Source organism: Peromyscus leucopus, chromosome 19 (assembly GCF_004664715.2).
Source record: "Peromyscus leucopus breed LL Stock chromosome 19, UCI_PerLeu_2.1, whole genome shotgun sequence".
NCBI classification, from domain to species: Eukaryota; Metazoa; Chordata; class Mammalia; order Rodentia; family Cricetidae; genus Peromyscus; species Peromyscus leucopus.
The window spans coordinates 3487523-3509737 of record NC_051079.1 but is presented as its reverse complement, the minus strand read 5'-3'; the positions used below and the strand labels follow the sequence as shown (position 1 = coordinate 3509737).

Here is a 22215-nt window from a genome sequence, read left to right as displayed (position 1 = left end):
TGAAAAAACCTCTCGTCACAGTGCGCTGACATTTCAGAATTTTGTGGCCATACTCATAACACAGATGTGTTCATGGTGCCCCCTGGGGACTCGGGGATGCATTTGAATAGATGACACTCCCAGTGCCCCTCTTCTAGTCAAAGGTTGATTTTGCCTCTCCTGTTTTATTATTATCATCATCATCTTGACCAAGGGTCTCTGTGAGCAAGTGATGCTGTGTGCTTAATTTAGTGATCCATGGAACACAAACAGAAGGCCAGTAGGGGTGTCTGCAAACAGATGAACCTTTGGGTTTGTGAGTTTTTGAGGCCTGACTTGTGGAATTTCTCTTAGGGTTTTGGCTGTTCAAGTATGGATCAGAGCCTGGAGATGGGAGGTGATTTGCAGACCCTGGCCCAGTTTTTCCTACAGATTTTTGAGGCTAGCATTACTGAGTCAGAGTTCACGAGGTTTACTTTGGACTCTGCCTGCAGAGTGTGGAGCAGGGGATCATGGTGGGACAAGTAGCCACGGTCCCATCCCAAAGATAAGACAAGAGAGGAGACGTCTCCTTCAGAATCCACATACTGTGTTGTTGTGCAGACAGTAATAATGTCATCTGTGTGGTCCAGAACTGAGCCGGGAGAACACTGTCAGCCCCTGGTACAGGGTGTTTTCTTCTTAGACTCTGGGATAATGACCTCAGCTGGACTCAGGGAGGAGAATAGCCTGTCTGTGCTCACTCCTGAGCCATTCTGACTCCAGCCTTGAGCTACCACCACCACCACTACACAGCACTACTCTCTTTTTTCTTGTCTCCTGATACAAAGTTTAAAGTACATAAGCATGTCCTTCTCAATACAAATATTTTTAACTTAATCTACCTACGTCTATTTCTTTACTCTCCTCCTTCCCTCGTGGCTTTGGCACTGCAGGTTGAGCATTTTCTTGAGCAAGTTGTGAGCTGGTTTCGTTCTCATTGACTTGGGACTCTTGAGCAGTTTGTCTTCCAGCACAATCCTAGTAAGTGACGGCTGGTATGACAGCGGCTGTGCCCAGGTGGCTTTTGTGCTGATGAATGTGACTCCTGTGGCTGAGGCACGGACGGGCTTCATTCCATTCTCACTAGCGAACTCCACAGAGAAGCAGCCAGCCTTCTCCACTACATACCCTTGCTTCCTTCTAGCTACATTTCACTTGGGCCTGATAGTAAAGTTGATGTTCTGTGAGTGTGAAATGCACCACATCTTAAGGACGGTATGTGAATTGTGTGCATTGACACATGTTAAAATGCTAGTATTTAGCGGTCACACTTTGTTACAGCGTCAACTTCCTCACTGCAGTGTCAGAATCCCTGGCAAGACCTCACAAGGCCAAGCCCCTGGCCTTCATTCACGGGTGGAGACAGGCTCACTGCAGCCCACCACACCCGAAGAGCTCTCGGTAGCTGATGGCCACTGAGGGGAGAGAGTCGGTTCTCTCCAGGGGTGACCCCATGCTTACACACATGCATATTTGGGTAGCACTGTTTTTGGATTTGGGATTATTTGGAGGGAGGCATGAAGTTGGGAGGGAGAACATGGTAGGTGTATTCCCAGAGGAGTTGGAGGGTGAATATTGATCAAAATACTTTGTATATGTGTATGTCATTATCAATGAATAAATTTTAAGAAGTTTTAAATAAAACTGAGGAAAGGTTTATTTGGTTCTTAGTTCCATCGGACCCAGTCTTTGGCCCTTGGTCCTTGGCGCCCTTGATTATGGGTCTTTCCTGGTGGTAGGAGACTCGGGACGGGACTGGGGACCCGATGTTGTAGCCTTCAAAAGCATGTCCCACTGCCTTTTTCCTCCAACAAAGCTCTTCCTCTTCCATTTCCAGAGTAAGCTGCTGGCTGGGAGGCAGGTGTTGGGCACAAGAGGTCCCAGGAGCATTTCATAGTCTCCCTACCCCCACAATGACCAAAATTAGTTTGCTTCTTTCCTTTGGACTTGTCAGCCTGGATCTTGCTCCATTTGAAGTTCTGCGTACTGTTGTCTCTGTGTTCATCTAGCAGGACGGCCGCACACATGGCATGACCGACATCGGGCAGGTAACCCTATGGGGTCAGTCCTTTCTCTGCAGTCTGTCCAGCGGCACAGCACACCTGGCTCACTTGATGCAGATCAGCTTTCTGTGCTGTGCCTGATGCAGCCCTGCCAGGAACCCTTCCTCAGATGGACAGACTGCCTCCCCTTCAGGTCAGCTGCCCCACTTCCCCTCGCCCCTGTAGTTCATTCCTGTTGTCTTGGGTACACAGAAACCTAGACACTTTCTGGAAGAGAAGTGTCTGCTAACAGACTTCTCCAATCCAGAGTTTATTCACCAGGCACTTCTGCTGTGCTAGGCACTGTATTAGATGGCTACCATAGCAGTGACTGAAACCCAACTCCTGGGAACTTTCATACTGATTGGGTCACAGTCACGGATAAACAGGGATTATACAGGTGTCACCTCATCAGTGCTGTGGAGGAGGTGATGGAGACAGGTTCAGGGAAGGTAGGCTAGTCGGGGTTTTTACACCAGTCACCCGATGTGCTGCGCTTCCAACCCCTGCTGCGATTACTGTCCCAATTCCTACCTTCCGTGTTCTTCCAGAATACATACTTCCTCTGCTGTTGGTCACACGTGTTTTCTAGACAGTTTTCCTGGGCTCTGACCAGTCCTCCTGCATATGGGATGAAGGAGACTTGAGAATGACGCCGGATCTGGGTCCCAGTCTGTGTGGCTCTCGGGGCTGTTTGGCCGGGTGCCCCCTTGCACAGGCTGCCACTGCACCTGTCGTCCTGGCAGCCCGGCAGCCTCAGATCATGGTCGACAACTCTGAGGTCACTTTACACCAAGGCTTCTGCACAGCATGTATTCCGGTAGGCCAGTATTTCTCTCAGAGTTTCTGACCAGTTCACAGCACAGTGTGGGCTTGATAAGGTTTGCACCTGGCTCTACGTGTCTCACGTAAGAAAGCAACAGTCTGTATAGTAAGTGTTTACCATTCAGAATTCCTTCCTATTGGTGAAATTATTAAGGCCACTCCACGTAGTTAAAAGGGAGGTTCATTTAGTGGCGTAACTTACAAATGAAGGGATAGGTAGGTTGCAGGGTCTGGGAAAGACACAGCGCAGTCCGGCGGTGTTCTCTGGAGAACTCTGCTCAATCTATCTCCAGCGTCCAGGGTCCAGGAACCAAGAGAGGCGGCACATCTGGATCTCGGTCTTCAGGGTCCTCTCTCGGCCCCTCCTTGTAGGCGTGACAGTTACCGAAGCCTCAGTGGAGGTGGTACTTCCAGATCAAAGCTGGAATGGCTACCCACTACACCTTCCACCTCTGCTTTCTAGTTTTGTTTGGATTAAATATCGTTGCTAATTTGGATTCCTCATAAGTGAGTAATTAACACATTTTTGTCAACTAACCACAAAAGGAAAGTGGAGGGTATTCCAAGTGGGACTCCCTGTGGCGAGACTGTGGCACTTTCTAAATGGTTAGTACCAAATTCGAGGTCCTTATCGTCTTCTGTTTTTAAAAATGCCTCTGAGAGGTGGTGATACACACTACACTACAGAGGCAGAGGCAGAAAGGTGGAGAGTTTGAGGCTAGCCAGGATCTTTACACAGAGTTTGAAGCCAGCCTTGGCTACATAGCAAATCTGCCACAAACACAACCCCAAAGCATGTGTGGTCTTTCTTGCCTCTGCTCTTGTCTTTAGTCAGAACAGTGGGACATACCTGTACATTTAATGTCAACACTTGTTGGGGGTGATCCCAGCCCTCCCCCAGTCTGTATGAAGCATACCTCAGGATTACAACTGACAAGGCATCACTACACTTCAAATAACCTGTTTGATGGACAGGAGAGGGAAGCCGTTGCTTGTGTACATGACTAACGCTGTATTATGAATTCTGTGGCGGACAGTGCTAGGGGTCTGCGCCCCAGGATGTGTTGTCCATGTCACAGAGATTGGTAGTCTTGGAGAATGGGGGCTGTAGCTTAAATACTGGCTGTGGCCACTGCTCTAGAATATTGGCTGATCGATGACTGCCCAGTGAGCAGCGTGTGTTCCCAACAAGAAAGAGCTGGAAGAATTTCACCATGAAGGTTTTGAAGTAGTATTTGCTTAAAACTGAAAATCCCATTACAATTCAAATTGATGTAGGAGTTCTTTAGAGCATAATGGTTTTGTTGAGTATTTTGTTGTTGTTGTTGGTAGCTGTGGTTTTCTCTTTAAATTTATTTCCTATGCATGGGTGTTTTGCCTGAATGCATGTCAGTGCCCCACATGCGTGCCTGGTGCCTGCAGAGGCCAGAAGAGGGTGTCGGATCCCTTAGAACTGGAGTCAGGGTGGTTGTGAGCCACCATGTGGGTACTGGCAGTGGAAGGCAGGTCCTCTGGAAGAGCAGCCAGTGCTCTTTACTGCCGAGCCTTCTCTCCAGCCCCTTGCTTTGTTTTTGGAGACAAAATTACCTCTCTGCTCATTATCCTCTTGCCTCACGGTCTCAGTGCTCGGAATATAAGCGTGGGTTCCAGTACTTTGATCGTTATAGGGAAATGTCTCTCAGAAGGCAACTAGGAAACACCTGCTATAGACAGCTGGGCTGGCTGACCCTTGTCCTCCCCCACCGCAGGACCGCTCTTCTGATCCGAGTGGGTGGGTTTGGACCCCTGCCTACCAGGCCTGGCTTCTGAATGCCTGAACTCCAAGCTGGAGGCCCTTGCTATGGACAGCACTGTCCATCTTGCTGCTTCCAGAGCTCTGCAGAGGCCTTGAAAACGCTCCTCTGCCAAGGTTGACTTTTTAAAGTCTTCCAGTCCATAGGGGCTCTTTCCATGTCAGTGCCTTAGGGGAGTTGGTGTGTGTAATACAGGGCCTCGGCTTTCCTTCCATTTTGGTCATTTGTTTGCATTTTCCCAGTAGTTTTCGGAGATCTAGTTTGGCATGTTGTGTCCAGCAGTTAGAGTGTGGTGGTTTGTTAGATGGCAGTATGGCGGTGAGGTTTGAGTCAGGTAACAGAAGTAGATATGCCAGCACACAAAGGACATAAGGGGTTCCTTAGAGGTGAGGTGATCTGGCCTTGGGGGCCCAGGAGGTGAGGGAATGACATTCCCTGCGGTGCTGAAAACAAAGGGCCGGTTTATCTGCACACAACTTACCAGGGGTCAAAACAGCAGAGAATGGGCGTGACCCTGCTGTGCCCCGTCTGTGACAATGCACACTTTTACAATGTCTCTGTATGTGTGGGCCTATGCTCAGGTCAGTGACAACATCTTTTTCTTTCCAGTGTTACCGGTATTAAAATTAACCACTTTTTAAATTTTTTTTCCAGAACAAGCCTGCCTTCGCCCATGTTCTCGAGAAACGACTTCAGCATCTGGAGCATCCTCAGAAAATGCATTGGGATGGTGAGTCAGCTTCTGTTTCCTCAGCGTTGAGTGGCTGCCTGTTGCATATCCTTAGCAAGGGGGTCTGGAAAGATAACATGGAAGTGTGGCCTAACAGTTGTCAAAATACCCAGGAGAGTAAGAAATTCAGCCTTCCATTAGGCTTTTCTGGAAGAATCTGGATCTCTTTCTGTACTACGTAAAGTGGCTTTAATGTGACTTTCCTGGGAAAACAAGGCCATGCTTTTCTTTTGCAGCACACCGAATCTGTATTTCCTCACACGTCCCCTCAGAGTCTCTCTCCAAGAGCAGGTCCACTGTGTAGACTCTTGCTTTGTGCTTCTGGCAGAACCAGCTTCCCTGCTGTGTCTCTGCCAGTGTGCTGTAGTGGATATGTGGATCCTGCCTCTGCTGCATTGACGGGGTGTGGGGGTGGGAGGGGGTCTAACCTGGGGGGGGCAATGGCAACTTTCCTCTTACCGGTCACTTCTGCCACCCAATGCTAGCCTAGAAGTCTCTTCCTAGTGTGAACTTTGACCAACAAGAATAATGATAATTGAATAACATGGATCCCGAGGTGCCAAGGACTCAGCCTGAGGGGATGCTGCATTTAGTGTGTTCAACCGCTCTGCCCACCCTCCTAGTGTTCCTTTGCTCTGAGGTTAGGTACTAACTTCCTCAGTGCCCCCTCCAAGGAGCTCATCCCAGGAACATCCAGTTTAAACCAGTCTTCCGAGTCCTTGCAGAGAATGATTCAGCCGAGCTTTGGGAAGCCCTGCCACTCCTTACTGTGAGACTGCACAGGATGCTATGCTTTCCTGGGCCCAGCTGCCTCCTGCTTCAGATCTGGGCACTAGCTCCTACTTCAGAGATGTGTGCAAAGATCAGTAGTTCATATAAAATGTCTAGATATCTGCTAGATTAGCATGGTGCTCACTGCATAATCGTCCTCACATCAGCAGTCATACCAGCAGAGTGGGGGGCTTTAAACGTCCTTCAGTCATATTAGGATTCAAGATGGCAGACATGTACTTACGTGAGGTGATGATTATACACCCTCCAAGCTGTGGGCTGATACAAGTCACTTGTTACTGCCTCTAATGCTCTCTTTATAACTGAGAGTTGAAGGAAGACAAGCACTTGTTTTCTGTGGAGTCAGTGTTTTTCAGACCTTCGATAGATGTATTTATCTTTGTCGTCTGGCATGTAGCTGTGAATGTACGTGTGCTCCTAAAGTGAAAAACAATTTCACAAGAGAATGATTATCATTACCACAGTGATTTTTTATATTAAAGCAATACTGATTTCAATTCATTACATTGATTTCATAACTTGTTAATAAACCAAAGCTCTCTGCTCCTGTAAAATCAATGCCTCATCTGCCTTAAGACTGAGGGACAGGAGTTTGTATGAACACAGTCGTGTGTAGTTGGTCTTCCTGAACATTATGAGAAGTAAAGCTTTTTGTATGTCTCTTGTATAAGCCTGTCTCCTGTCTCAGCAGATGTCAGGTGACATGGTAGTGTCATTGTGTGGTAAATGTTTGCAGAGGTAACCAATATGACTCTTTAGCAAGTTCCTAAATTAGGAGATGGTGTCATGTTGAACCAAGCCTGTCTTCATTCTCTCAAGAACATGGCTATGCTTTTATTTTTAGGTACAAAGCTATGTGTGCAAATAAACACTTGGATGCATCATAAATAAAATGAAACAGATACTGACAGCTGTGTGGCTTGGCGGAGCTCCACAGGTGTTTTGAAACCTGTCTGGAGACCTGGCTGATTGAAGCGTGAACAGGGAGCTGCAAGGAAGTGATGTCTTTGCAGGTGGCCCTGCTGGGGGTGTGGATTTATCAGTGTGAGTGTAAGGGACGTCACTGGCATCTGGACTGTTCTTTAGGTGTGACTAGGGAAGGATTGCCTCTCCTCGGCAGCAGGAAGAGTCAGAAGGTGTAAGTGCTGGGCATCAATAGAGGTAGAAATGAAGATATCCTGGCAGAGTAGTGCAAACGGTATCACCATAGTAAAAATTGTGGGTTTTGTATGACTCACTCTAATATATTAATTGTTTCACCCTGCCCCCCCAAAATAAGTCAAGACTTAGAAAATAGTAGCATTCATATGTTTTGATACCCTTAAAGAATTTTTTAAAAAAGCGCCTTTACTTCACGCCCATGATTCTGTTACAGTATCAGAGTTTGAAACCCCTCGTGCATGCCTTCAGCTATCATATTTCTTCTCTGAGCGTTGTGTGCTCTCTTAATTTGGTAGGAAGATTTTGCTTGGTTGGTTGATTTCGTAGGACCTTGGTATGTAACCTACTGGCTTTGAACTCCAATCCTCCTGCCTCTGCCTCCCAAGTACTGGGATTACAAACATTCACCACCGTGCTTGAATTAGAATTTTTAAAAATAGCAGAGAAAATGTGACTCTGAATCCTGTCTGACCTATTTACACTGTCTGTGAGCACTGGTCCAGACTAACAGTGTGTGAGCGCCCCTGGCCTCAGATGCTCACAGCTGAACACTGATCTGAATTCTTTCCTAGGTAATGGCATGCTGATACAGTGAGATGTGGTGTAATTAGAAATATGACTTCTAGAACTCACAGGAGGCAGAGGTAGACAGACCTCTGTGAGTTGGAGTCCAGCCTGGTCTAAATAGTGAGTTCCAGGACAGCCAGGGCTACACTGTGAGACCCTGTCTCAAAAAATAAAATAAGACTCATAGGAGAAATGTGTCTGCTAGGGATGGTGGGGGTCTAATTTGTGACCAGTAAGGAAGGTCCCGGTGTTCTCAGTTCAGTTCCCTGTAGCTAGCTAGGTGATCTAACTCTCGAGCAGAGCTCACTTCTCTTCCCCGCTCCGCCCCGAGTACACCACGTTTTCTTTGTGTCTAAAGTGACAGAATCTCACATTTCTCACGCCTGTGGAGCCCTCCTCTCCCGTTTTGTCTCAGACAGGCTTTTGTTACCAAATATCAGGTTACCTTCCATGAAATAAACACTTTATATAACTAGAATCCGATATGCATCTCTTTGTGATTTCATTAAGCATGGACCAGCTTCCCGGCACTTGTCTGTTGTCTTTTCTCCAGGGTTTCCTTAAGCCTGTCCCCTTCTCCTGTCCTGCTGCTGGGGCTTTGTCAGGAGGACCATGTGTAGGTTCAGTTGGGATGCCTGCTTACAGCCCTCACAAAGCAGCACGTGGAGGCGGCAGAGGCCCTTGGACTGGGCATGGCCTCCCTGACCCTGTACACATTCCTTCCTCTCTCACAGCGGCACCGGGGCCTTAGTGCTCAGTTACTGTAGGAGATGACAGCGCTCTGGTTCATGATGAATGCTGACTCTTTAAATGTGTTTAGTGAGTTCTTACACTCATTTTACATCCGGACCACAGTTTCCCTCCCTCCTCTCCTCCCGTTCTCCCCCCCCACCCCCCCATCCACTCCTCCTCCATCTCTGATGAATGCTGACTTTTAAAAATGAAAATTCTGTAACACTCTGGAAGGCTCTGTTGAATCCACTGCCACAGAGATGTGCTTGCTGTCATCATCTGTTGGTTAAGTACATAATCAAGGTGCTTTGGAATAGTTCAATAGTTCAGAAGATAAGATTCCATTTCCCCTTATACTTGGTATTTCTAGTCTTTATTTCTCACAGAAATTAATTGAATTGTATTGAACTAAGTTTTGTCTCTGAAAGTATGTTATTGGTTACTTTGTATTTTACTGCCACAAAATGGGTCTAAAGTGAATGTTAACTTGACTGTAAAGCTTTAATGCCAAAAGTGTCTTTGTGCCATTATTATAAATAGTGTATCAGTGACAGCAGTATGGGTGTAACATTTCTAAAATGCTGACATAGAATGTAGAACGCTATTTGTATCTGAGGGAGATGACCTTGCTGCAGTTAGAGTCACACAACTGCCCCAGTCATGATGGTGAGCGGCCATCCATACAAAACCGAGGGGGGATTTTTAGTACACTTACGGTACTTTAATAGACGCAAGATTAAGAACCCTTTGCACATTAACAGACAGATGGGAGCAGGAGTTTGTGGGACTTTTAGTATCTAGGATTGTCATTCAGTTCTTTGTCCCTTCTCAGCTGTGTGCCAAAAATTAGAGTGTGTTACCAAAAATAATCTGTTATGATTTATAAGCTGGCAAATCAAGTAGGACTTTATTTTTTTAAAAACAGAACTTAGGAAAACTTATAGAGGCTTTGGCTCCCTTTTGTGGTGGCCATAGGCCTCGTGGTCTGGAGGAACCATTACTGAGGCTTTCTTGGGCTCACACATCTGCACTCACTCAGTTCTTTGACCCAGTAGTACCCGGCCCTTTAGAAGACATTCAGAAAACTTCCCTCTTCCAAGAATACTTTTGCCAGCATTTTTGGATAAAATGTTTTTGGGTGACTTTGGGCCCTGAAATATGTGTAAGTTACCTGATAGGAACCTGAGGCAGAAAAGGTGCATTTGCCTTCCTCTTCGAGGGCTTTAGTCCAAGGCTGGCTGGACCCATGAGATGAAGCCGTGTCCTTGTGGTTGAGGGAGTGGTCAGGAGGTTGCTTACCCAGGGCAGTCAGAAAACGGAGAGGTGAGAAGGAGCCAGGCACAAGACGCCCTTCAAATGACACCTCCAGTGACCTGCTTCCCCCATCCAGGGTCATATCCCCCACCTCTCAAGTGCTGCCACCAGGTTTGGAATCCATCAGTGACGTCCCAGTCACCTCTGGCTGGTTGTACTCACTTGCCAGAGACCAAGCCCTCAATCCAGAGCCAGCCCATAACTAACCACTTCCCTCAAAACTACACGTTTGCCTCACAGGTAGAGAGCTGGGGAAGGTGGGAGCTGTGCCCCGCCTGCTGTTACTAACACTGACTCCAGACAAAAGCTCAGAGAGGTGAAACAGCGTGACACCACCACCGTCTTCAGCGTCAAGATCCCAAATCAGGGTGTCGCCAGCAGGGACTGGCCAGAAGTCACTCTGGTGGTGCACACTTCCATAACTGAGGGGCGTGGAGTGCAGTGGGTGATGGTGCACAGGGGTGTGGTGTGCAGTGGATGGTGGTGCACAGGGTGTGGGGTGCAGTGGATGGTGGTGCACAGGGTGTGGGGTGCAGTGGATGATGGTGCACAGGGGTGTGGAGTGCAGTTGGTGATGGTGAACAGGGGTTGAGTGCAGTGGATGATGGTGCACAGGGGTGTGGGGTGCAGTGGATGATGGTGAACAGGGGTTGGGGTGCAGTGGATGATGGTGCACAGGGTGTGGGGTGAAGTGGATGGTGGTGAACAGGGGTGTGGGGTGCAGTGGATGATGGTGCACAGGGGTTGGGGTGCAGTGGATGATGGTGCACAGGGTGTGGGGTGAAGTGGATGGTGGTGAACAGGGTGTGGGGTACAGTGGATGATGGTGCACAGGGTGTGGGGTGCAGTGGATGATGGTGCACAGGGTGTGGGGTGCAGTGGATGATGGTGCACAGGGGGGTGGGGTGCAGTGGATGGTGGTGCACAGGGTGTGGGGTGCAGTGGATGGTGGTGCACAGGGGTGTGGTGTGCAGTGGATGATGGTGCACAGGGTGTGCAGTGGATGGTGGTGCACAGGGTGTGGGGTGCAGTGGATGGTGGTGCACAGGGGTGTGGTGTGCAGTGGATGATGGTGCACAGGGGTCGTGGATGGGGTGCAAGTGGCAGTGGATGGTGGTGCACAGGGGTGTGGGGTGCAGTGGATGATGGTGCACAGGGTGTGGGTGCAGTGGATGGTGGTGCACAGGGTGTGGGTGCAGTGGATGATGGTGCACAGGGTGTGGGGTGCAGTGGATGATGGTGCACAGGGTGTGGGGTGCAGTGGATGGTGGTGCACAGGGGGTGGGGTGCAGTGGATGGTGGTGCACAGGGTGTGGGGTGCAGTGGATGGTGGTGCACAGGGTGTGGGGTGCAGTGGATGGTGGTGCACAGGGTGTGCAGTGGATGGTGGTGCACAGGGTGTGGGTGCAGTGGATGGTGGTGCACAGGATTGTGCAGTGGATGGTGGTGACAGAGGTGTGCAGTGGATGATGGTGCACAGCGTGTGCAGTGGATGGTGGTGAAGAGGTTGACCGATGCTCCTTAAACTGTAACTCGAGGACTTTCACACTTTCAGACACAAAAACAAGAAACAAAACAAAGCGCCTGCAGCAGTGAAGGACAGAAGGGATCATGGTGATTCCGGCAATTCAGGGTGGAGGAAGTGTGTGTGTCTCGTGTATTTTCACTTTTTAAGTGATAAGCACAGCAGGGGAACTTAGCCTGGTGCTGCCCAGGCTTCCCAAGCTGAGGAGAGTGAAAAGGAGCGGAGCTTGGAAACTGGTGGTGAACACTTCCCATTTCTCCTCACACTGCCAGCCAGCCCACAGCACTCCCTTTCCCTTCTGTCTCCCGTAGCTTTTCTTGCGTCTTCTCCCCCATCCCCGTTTTCCTGGTGACGGTATTCAGGAGCCCGTGCAGTTCCCGCCTTGTGTCTGTGTTGGGTGCGTTTCTTCCGTGTGCCCCTGACACGTCTGTGCGGATCAGTTCTGCGGCCAGTCTGTCTGCAGAGTGCCGTGTTCTAGCGCTGCTCCTCCGGGGCCGCCGATCATGTGTTCATGGTGCCAACTCTCACCTGATGACACACTGCTAGACCCGGGAGCGCTGGCACCAGATCAGAGCACGCAGTTTCCCTCCCAGGCCTTCCATGTGAGCAGTGTGTCATCACCACCATCCTTGGAGCTGTGGGAAGCACAGGGGGCGTGGAAGACAGATCCAGGGCCAGCTTCGTCTTGTATCTTTCCTCCTCCTAAGGACAGCGCACACTGCTGCCAGCCCGGGACTATTCGTGGAGAACCCAGAAGCCCGTGGAGTGCTCAGGTCATACATACCATGGCTCCTGAGTGGTTGCCTGAGTGACAGGCAGACAGGCTCACCCCAACACCCAAGTTTTCCCTTGATAACCTACGTCTTGGCTGTTTGCACATTTACATACTAAGATGGTTTACTCCATGTTTAGAAAGTATTTTTCATTTCAGCCACACTCAAACGTGGCCTTGCTGGTGGTTTGTTCAGTGCTGGATGGCCCTCCTTCTGTCTCTCTTTACACTTTTCCACTGCTGAGCAATTCTAATTAGGAGTTCCTTCAGTTGCATCATTGCTTGCTATTAATTTGCATGGATAAATTTAAACTTTGTTTTATCCAGGTCACAAGGTAGAGTTGCCTGGAATAAATATTTAATTTTTCCAGCTGACTGCAGCTCAGCGATAAAAGTGTTCCAGCTAATGTTTCTTCCTGAAGCTTGAACTTTGGAATACGTATTTTTCCGTTACTGGGGCACACACACTTGCTAACTTGTTTATACAATAGCTAGGGGATGCCACCTTCAGGTCTGCTGGATTAAAAGGAGCAACAGTATATTTCAGTTACCAAGGACTAGAAGGGACAGAGGGGAAATGTATATTTTGTCACTGTTTTTTATTATCTACTTTGGGCACTGTAAGTTTTAGAAACCAAAACAACTATAAGATGGTTTTTAATTAATTGCAGACAATGGAGGAAGAAAAGCAGCCGCTTGGCATGCTCTAAAATAGATTGCTGTGTACTCTTGAGAGGTCAAGGATGTTTTTGTGGCATCTGGACTGTGTGCATGCATTCCCGTGTGTTTTTTCTCTCTCTCTGTCTCTGTCTCTGTCTCTGTCTCTCTCTGTCTCTCTCTCTCTCTGTATCTCTATATGTGCTTGTATCTATCATCTGTGTGTGTGTGTGTGTGTGTGTGTGTGTGTGTGTGTGTGTGTGTGTGTGTGTGTGTATGTGTGGTTTTTTGAGACAGGGTCTCACTTTGTATCCCTGGACCAGGCTGCCCTTCAACTCCCAGAGATCCACCTGCCTCTGCCTCCCAAGTGCTGGGGGTAAAGGCGTGCGTCGCCACATGCAGCTCCTTCTTAATCTTGTATTTATTTGGCCAAGATGATTGGCTTTCCATTTTCTTGTATGTTTACATTCTGAGTTCCTGTAATAAAGATGCGTTTAAATTACTCTATATTGCAAGCTTTTTCAAAGAACTTCTAAGAATTTCGGGAGATTTTAGTACTAGAACACAATCTGCCCATTAATCTAGAGGTAAACTCATGTGCCTGTGAGTTCACACCCCACTCTTGAAGCAAGTCAAGCGTTGGCAGCAGTGTGGAGCAGCCCCCTGGCCAGTGGCCACCTGTTCCTTCTGCGCCTTTGCCTGTAGAGACCCGTGAGGAAACAGCAGCACACACATCATTTAGAGTTGATGTCACCAAGCCAGGATTCCTCGTAATAACAAGCCAGCGCCCGGGGAAGCACTAACACACACACACACACACACACACACACACACACACACACACACACACACACGCCCCAGCCCAGTACATTGCTTTATGCAGTGAAGATTCCTAGTCTAGTGTTTTTCCGATGGGGGCATCTAGAGTTGAACTTACAGGTAAAGCTATTCTTTGTTGTTGTGTTAAATAAATCTTTTCAATTCTTTTAAGATAAATCTGTTTTTCACAAAACAGGAAGAGAGCTGCCCTGGAAATAGCCCGTCCTTATGGAATTCTCTCCAGTGGCCCTGAGGCCCTGCTGTGTTAGGAGTGGGGCTCACCCTGCACCTTGCTGTGTGTTCATCCCAGCTGGCCTGGAAGCCTTCCTGCCCTCTGAGGCTTTTTAGGTTTCTACCTGTGAGCTCTGCTGTCCAGGCAGCTGGCTCCCAGCGCCCTGCATGAATCCCCAGGGAGTCTGAGAGCCGGTGTGCATTGCTAGTGATGGTGCTGTTCCTTTTAACCATTTGTGGCTCACCTGGTGTGTCTGGCCCAGTTGTATTTTAAATGAATTAGTTCATGTAATATTTTCAAACCCTGTGAGGATGAAAGGTCAGCCTTGTTCATGCTACAGAAGAAAAAGTTTAGGCCTGTGATCTAAATGGGGGATTTTTTTTCTTGGAACTAATTTTTCCTATTGTTTTTCACTCACAGGAAATACATATAATGTGAAGTTTACGACCTTGCATTTATTTGTCTCTATGAGTGTGCCTGTGCGTGCGTGCGTGCGTGCGTGCGTGCGTGTGTGTGTGTGTGTGTGTTGGGAGGGGTGCATCTGTGAACATGTACAGAAGCCAGACAGAGCATCTAGTATTCTTCTTTTAACACTGTGCTCTTAATGCTGGGGGAAGAATCTCATGCCCTGAAGCCAGAGCTCAGGTTTTTCTTGGCTAGATGGAAGCCAGCCAGCTCCTGTGACCCTCCAGTGTTTGTGCCTGGGGAGCTGGTGTTACAGGCATTTTCTAGGACACCAACTTGATGCTTGTGTGCTGGGATCTGAACTCTTGTCCTTCTGGTTGCAGAGCAAGAATTACTATGCCAAGCCAGCTCATCTTACCATCTCTTTCTAAGTTTTCTCCAAAGATTTTGTTTGTTGTTTATTTGTATGCATTTGTGGGACTTCACTTGGTTTTTGTTTATATATGAGTTTATGTATATGTGTGTATACATGTGCATTTGTGGGACTCTGTTGTTTATCTGTGTGTATGCACATGTGCATTTGTGGGACTCTGTTGTTTATCTGTGTGTGTGCACATGTGCATTTGTGGGACTCTGTTGTTTATCTGTGTGTGTGCACATGTGCATTTGTGGGACTCTGTTGATTGTCTGTGTATGCACACACATGCATTTGTGGATCTCTGTTGATCTGTGTGTGTGTGCACATGTGCATTTGTGGGACGCTGCTTGTTTTAGGGTGTTGGGGTCTGAACTGCAGTCCTCATGATTGAACAACATGTACATAACCACCCGGTCATCTCCCGGCATTACCTTGACCCTCTTTAAGTGGCATTAAGGACAGACACGGTGCTGTGCTCTCTTCACCACCACCCATCACACAACTCTTCTTGCAAAACCATTCAAAGCAGCTGCAGCTGCCCTGGGCTCTGACAGCCCCACTCTGCGTGTTCAGAGCCCACTCTTCCGCCCCGCGTGGGTCTCTGAATGGAGGAGTGGACTGCCCGAGTGCAATTGCTGCTCTCTCTTCTCCACGTTGTCGCGGGCATAAATGATGCCCGTGAGCGTTGTCAGGCAGGCCAACCTCTGGGGTACGACGTCATTAGCTTCTGTCCCCTTTCCTTTGCACTTGGTAGGTATATAGTTTTTATTTTTTGAAATTAAAATATAATTATATGGTTTCCCCTTCCCTTTCCTGCAGCCCCTCCCTTGAGCCCCCCACCCCTTGTTCTCGCTCAGATTCATGATCTCTGTTTACCACATCTCTTGTTTTACTCCTGATGAGAAGAGCAATATGTATTCATTTTAGGAAATGTGAGCACTAAGCAAGCAATAAATGCCAGCTTTTACAGTTTAGCAGAAACGTGTACAGTGTCTCTGCTTTCTGCAAAGTTGTGTGGAAGCAAGGTTGTGTCAAAGGTTATACACAAAAACACAAAGAAAGTAATGTGTGCTAACATTCCATGAGTAAAATGAATAAATAAACGGATGTAGCCTGCTACCACAGAGAAAGCTTGAGTGGGGAAAAAATATTCTTGGGGCTGGAGAGGTGGCTCAGCAGTTGAGAGAGAGCACTGGCTGCTCTTGCAGAGGACCTGAGTTTGGTTCCTAGTACCCTCATGGTGGCTCCAGTTCCAGAGGATCTGATGTCCTCGTCTGGCTCTCTGGGCCCCAGGAATGCATGTGGTACACACACATACATGCAGGCAAAACAATACATGTACATATAAGAAAAAGGCATACTATACATATTAAAATATACCATTAGCACTTATATTCATTAGGTTTGTTTCATAATTTTATATGTGATCTTATATGTTCTGTTTTTATTAATATTTATTTTCACTTAATTATATTCAATATAGAATAACTGCTGTTTAATTGTATGTTTATATTTGTATATTTGTATTTCAATGTATAATTTTATGTGAGTAAAATATATTTTCAATGTAAAAATTCAAATAAATTTATATTATTTCCATATGGACAAAAGACATATAAGATTCCCACATTACCAACTGAAGATAACCATTGCTATCTCTTCTTGTTGTTCCCATCTTGTAGTATGTTTCTGTGCAAATATATATGTAACAAAATTAAATTATGGTTTGGGGTTTTGTTTTTGTTGTTGTTTTAAGACAGAGTTTCTCTGTGTAACAGCTCTGGCTGTCCTGAAATCCAATTTGTAGACCAGGCTGGACTTGAACTCACAGAGATCCACTTGCCTCTGCCTCATGAGTACTAAAATTAAAAGGCATGTGCCACCACAAAATATGTTTCTTTTTATGTTGTTTTGTGACTTGATTTTTCAGGCTTGGATATTTTTTTAAGCGAGAAAAACAATCATAACAACTTTTGAAACATAAATAATTGACAACTACTCAAAGTGATATAAATCTAAAATAACAATAATGTTATTAATTAACGGTCTGATATTTTCTATAATGCCTATTCTTCCATTGGGGACAGCATACTCTTATTATAGGTGATGGTAACTATGTGTTTTCTATCAAAGAAAACCAGAAAGGTAATTTCCTTAAATATGATTAATCAAACTTTGCTCTTCAAACCTTATGTTTTTAGAACAGTTTTAGGTTTGTATAAAAATTGTTGAAGTTTTAAGAGTTGTCAAAGTCCCTCTGTTGGTCTATCTGTGGAGTGTACTCTGACTGGTGTCCCTCAGAGTCCCTTGCTCCTTTTCTTTTCTTTCTAATGTAATCCTCTCCCACTCTGCATAGCCTGTTAACTAGTGTGTCATTACGAATCTAAGTAGTCTGGTGAAGGGCAGGGGAGATGCTCCCTGGTGACAGCTACTCAGAAGTAATAAACTTGGGTCAAGGAGAATGGTGATGTCTAAGTGCACCAGGGCACAGGCACTTGGAGTATACCCTCCTCGAGGGTAACATCCAGGGTATAGAATACTCTCCTGGGGCTGGAGGGGTAGCTCAGCAGTTAAGTGTATTGCTCTTCCAGAAGACCCAGGTTCAAGGACCAGCACCCATATGTTTTACATGGACCATCCATAGCTCCAGTTCCAAGGAATTCAGTGCCCTCTTCTGACCTCTAGGCACCAGGACGTACATGTAGTGCATACACACACACACACACTCACACACACACATAAATTGTTATTACTTAGCATGGGTAAGATGATCAGTACTCATAAGACAGGATAATGTAATCTAGCATGATCAAATGTTAAATTGTGAGCTTTGGATGGTCACACTCCTGAAGGAACAGAAAATGGGTGAGCACTGGGATGCCTAAGGAGGACAAACCGGAACTGGGCCTGGACATCTGTTAGGGAAGTGTAGTGATGAGAGCGAGGTTAGGAGTGGTCGCATGACACTTTTGGTTCAGTGCCTGAGAGAGTGCGGCCCCAGAGGTGCTCAGTTAAGGACTTGTTTTTTTTTTTTTTTTTTTTTTTTTTTTTTTTTTTTTTTCAGAGTGCTTAGTTAGGACTTGTTGAGAGAGAGTGACCTGGCTGAGCGAAGGGAAGCTGTGCACTTCCTTTGGCGCCTTGGATGCCGAAGGTCTGGCCACTCCAGCAGGAGTGGACGCTTGGCTTGGCATGCCATCAAGGCCCTCTGTCTCCTTATCTCCACAGCACTAGGGTTACAGACGTGCCTGGCCACATCTGCTTTTTACATGGGTGCTCAGGATTTGCACTCAGGTCTTGGTACTTGAGTGGCAAGTGCTCTTAACTACCCACTGAGCCGTTCCACCAGCCCTTAGTTTACTTTACACCAAGAATACTGTGTATCATGCCTTGAAAAAAAGAAAAAAGTAAAGTACAGGGGGCTGGAAAGATGGCTCAGCAGTCAAGAGCACTGGCTGCTCTTACAGAGGCCCAGTGTTCAATTCCCAGCAACCACATGGTGGCTCACAACCATCTGTAATGAGATCTGACACCCTCTTCCAGCATCAAGTTATATGTGTAAATAGAGCACTCATTCATGAAAGACAGAGGGGAGGGAGGGATGGAGGGAGGAGGAGAGGAAGGAAGGAGGAAGGAGGAAGAAGGAAGGAAGGAAGGAAGGAAGGAAGGAAGGAAGGAAGGAAGGAAGGAAGGAAGGAAGGAAGGAAGGAAGGAAGGAAAAAGTAAAGTACATTTCCAAGTGGAAGAGAAGCCTGGAACTTCTTAATTGAAATGAGCCTTGGTAGTCCCACTATCTGTGACTTACCCCAACAGCGACTCTGGGTTTAATGAGATCTTGGCTGAACCTTCTTTTCTTTTTCTGTACAGATTCCCTTTCTTCCTCTTCTCCCTAGTGAGGCAGCAAGAACATGCTCTTTAATATGTTGAGCTGCTGCTTGCGTATTCTACATTTTCTGGTTGTTTTTAAATGCATTTGGTGGCAGTTTTGTGAAGGCTGCATGTAATTTTAATTGTGCAAGCCAGTGAGAAGCAGATGTAAGGACGAGTTAGAGTTGAGTCTGGTGACACTCATCCTGGATTGCACCTAGGACTGTCCACCTGGCCAGGTGATAGTAGCTAGATTTCCAAGGGAAACATTCTAGAATACCAAGAGGAGTTTGTTACTTAATGACATTTTTTTAAAAGTACCTATGATGGCCCTTGCTGGCAGTACATGGGAAACAGAGTTGAAAGGTGGCATTTCCATGTCAGAGAGCCTTGTCCAGTGTGTGAGTTGGCAGAGGGGGATAATATCATTTTACTTGTTAAACAAGGATAACCTTCTGAAGTCACCCATACTTATGCTCAGAAAAGCACAGCGTCAGCCAAAAATAACCTCGAATTTCTTTTAGAGATTGCCCACAAAAGTGGTGTATGACTGATCCTCAGTCCACTGGTACAAGATGAATGAGAGCCAGCTAAGGGCTTGCTGGGTTAGGGTGCCTGCTGTGAAGCATGACAACCTGTTGCTCCCAGGACCCACATGGCGGGTGGAGAGAACTGACTTCTACCTCCTCATGTGCCCTGTGGTACACGCACATCTGTATACACATCCCCACATGATAAATACATCTACTAATAAGTTGGGTTTTTGTAAGATGAACTTAGGTGTATTGTGATCAGCATGGGTTTATTTGAGCGACCAGTGATACATGACTCAACCCGAGGCCTCAGCTGGTCAGTATCCGTGAGAAGGGTTGGAGGGGAGATTTGCAGAGAGAGACAAGAAAACAGACTTGGTTGGTTGCTTAAAGTGGAGCGTTGCTTGTTAGTGGCTTCCTGGCAGTTTCTGACTGCGTTTTGTTTGCTTATGCCATAACCCTGTGTGCCAGAGCCACCTCTGTCCCCTGTGAGCTTCCGACACCAGTGTGAAGATGGTGTTGTGTCTTCGTCACTGTTAACCACTTCCAGGGCTGGTCTGAGGTAGAGTTATCACTGCCATCGACTCATGCTTACATTATATTGGGCGTTCTGTGCAGCCAGGAAGAATGATTGGTCCGTGTTTTCTTGTATTGCTAGATACATACTATCAGATACTTGTAAAGATTTATGAAGCTGAGCTGGTTTTAATTAAGGTTTAATTCTTGAGTTGGACTTTTCTCTTGCTTCTTTTTCAGGAACACGTTACATAAAGCAGCAGCAGCCACACTCGCTGGGTATAGCACTGGTCTAACAGTTGGTTTCTTCCTAATAGGAACTGTCTAAGATCACAATGCCAGTCATATTTAATGAACCTCTGAGCTTCCTGCAACGGCTAACTGAATACATGGAGCACACTTACCTCATCCACAAAGCCAGTTCATTTTCCGATCCTGTGGAAAGGATGCAGGTATGTGGCAAGTGATCCTCGGGAGAAGTGTAAGTCTCAGAGACTTGTTTCCCACCTCCTCCCCAACCCACCCACAAACACACGTGGTCACACACATGCAGACACTGCCATAGATGCTCACACACGTGTCTACTGGTGTCAAGTCCAGCTGGGTAGGATATTCTCAGAGCTTAAGAGCCTTTTGCAGCCAGGCGGTGGTGGCGCACATAATCCCAGCACTCAGGAGGCAGAGGCAGGCAGATCTCTGTGAGTTCGAGGCCAGCCTGGTCTACAGAGTGAGTTCCAGGACAGGCACCAAAACTACACAGAGAAACCCTGTCTCTGGAAAAAAAAAAAAAAAAAAAAAAAAAAAAAGAATTTTTTTGCATCCAGTCCCCCTGGCATCTTCTTGGGATTATCACTGTAGTGAAGACTGATGGAAATGTCAAGAGCCATAGAAGGGGTCACACAGCCACACTTGGCTATTGCAAGTTTTTTCCAAGTCTTCAGTTTAGAAGGTAGCATGTGTGATGAGGAAATCGACATTTCTTATTTCAAACTTTATTGAGGATCTTCTCATAAAGGATGAATATAGTTGCAAACACATGTTTAAGCTGGAGGTATGCTCCAGTATGCCTGTTCATAGCACTCAAGTAAGAAGACGTTGAACTTTGTAATTTTCAAAATCAAAGATGTTTGTGTGGTGTACATGGATGTTGAGACACAGGTCAAGTACAGTAGGTACAGTGCTCTTCAGACAAAGCAGCGTCTCTCTGTTCTTTCCTCACTTAGTAGGTTTTTAACTTCTTTAGAATCTTATCCAGGCTTTCTATTGTTGTGATAAAACACCGTGTCCATAAAAATCTTGGTGAGAAAAGGGTTTATTTCAGTTTACAGTTCCATATCAGGGAAGCCAGGGCAGGAACCTGGAGCAGGAGCTGATGCAGGGGCCGTGGAGGGTGCTGCTGACTGCCTTGTTCCTCACGGCTTGATCAGCCTGCTGTCTTGTAGGTTACGATCACAGCATAGGGGTGGCACCCCCACAATAGGCTGGGCCTCACATCAGTCATCAACCAAGAACACGCACCACAGACTTGTCCACAGGACAGCCTGGTCTAGACAGTTTCACATTTAAGGTTCCCTTTTCCCAAATGACTCTAGCTTTGTCAGGTTGACATAAAACTAGTCAACAAAATTGGCTTTAACACCAATTACATTGTTTAGTTTTACATCTCTTTTTCTCAATTCTAAATGTATAACTGGTGCTCTGTATCCATAGGCTACACATTCAGAGATTCAGCTAACCTCAGATCCGCACGGTGTGAAGAATAAAACTATACCTTTAACTGAATATGTAGACTTTTCTTTGCTATCATTCTGTGAATGAAATAACATTTTTTACATTGTGTTAGATACTATAAATAACTAGAAAGTATGTAGTCTATACAAGAGGATGGTGTAAGTTAAAAGCACATGCTGTGCCATTTTGAGGCTTGAGTAGCCACAGACTGACACCTGGGGGGGGGGGTGAGACCCAGTCCCTCCCAAATACTGAGAGACACCTGGGATTTCAAGTTTTAAAAAGTTTTACATATAGAGGTTTTTAGAATGTACATATTAGAACCTTTACATATACAACTTCAGCATATTAGAAGTCACCGGCTTACAGAGTCTTGAAAGTCCTTGGCCCAAGGAGATCTCTCACAGGCTGTCATAAGAGCCTGGCCTGAGCGGAGCACTGCAGGAAGAGATCAGGGACTGCCGTCCTAAGCAAGGCTTCCACAGTAGCCTTAGAAAACCATGTTAAAACCCAGACTGATCAAGGCACGAGATAATTGTGTCGGTCACTGTCGCCTGTGCGGCTGTGGCCCTGAGGGTGGTGACCGGCGTTAACACGGTGCTCTCCTCTGTTGTAGTGTGTGGCTGCGTTTGCTGTGTCTGCCGTGGCTTCGCAGTGGGAGCGGACTGGGAAGCCCTTCAACCCGCTCCTGGGGGAGACCTACGAGTTAGTCCGGTGAGGTCTTCGGCTCCATCCGGAAAGGCGTGTTGAACGTGGATGACTTACA

At 46.8% G+C, this 22215-nt stretch overlaps 1 protein-coding gene across 10 annotated transcripts in view; it reads left to right on the top strand.

Annotated features, from left to right (window-relative positions):
• The window catches only part of Osbpl1a (oxysterol binding protein like 1A), a 187676-nt gene that overhangs the window by 151554 nt on the left and 13907 nt on the right, over nt 1–22215 (top strand). For all 10 annotated transcript variants that reach the window (XM_028876667.2, XM_028876666.2, XM_037196958.1 and 7 more), the window contains 3 exons: nt 5336–5411; nt 20036–20170; nt 22066–22163. In XM_028876667.2, coding sequence (XP_028732500.1) covers nt 5336–5411; nt 20036–20170; nt 22066–22163 — 309 coding nt within the window. The remainder of the gene's footprint in view (nt 1–5335; nt 5412–20035; nt 20171–22065; nt 22164–22215) is intronic.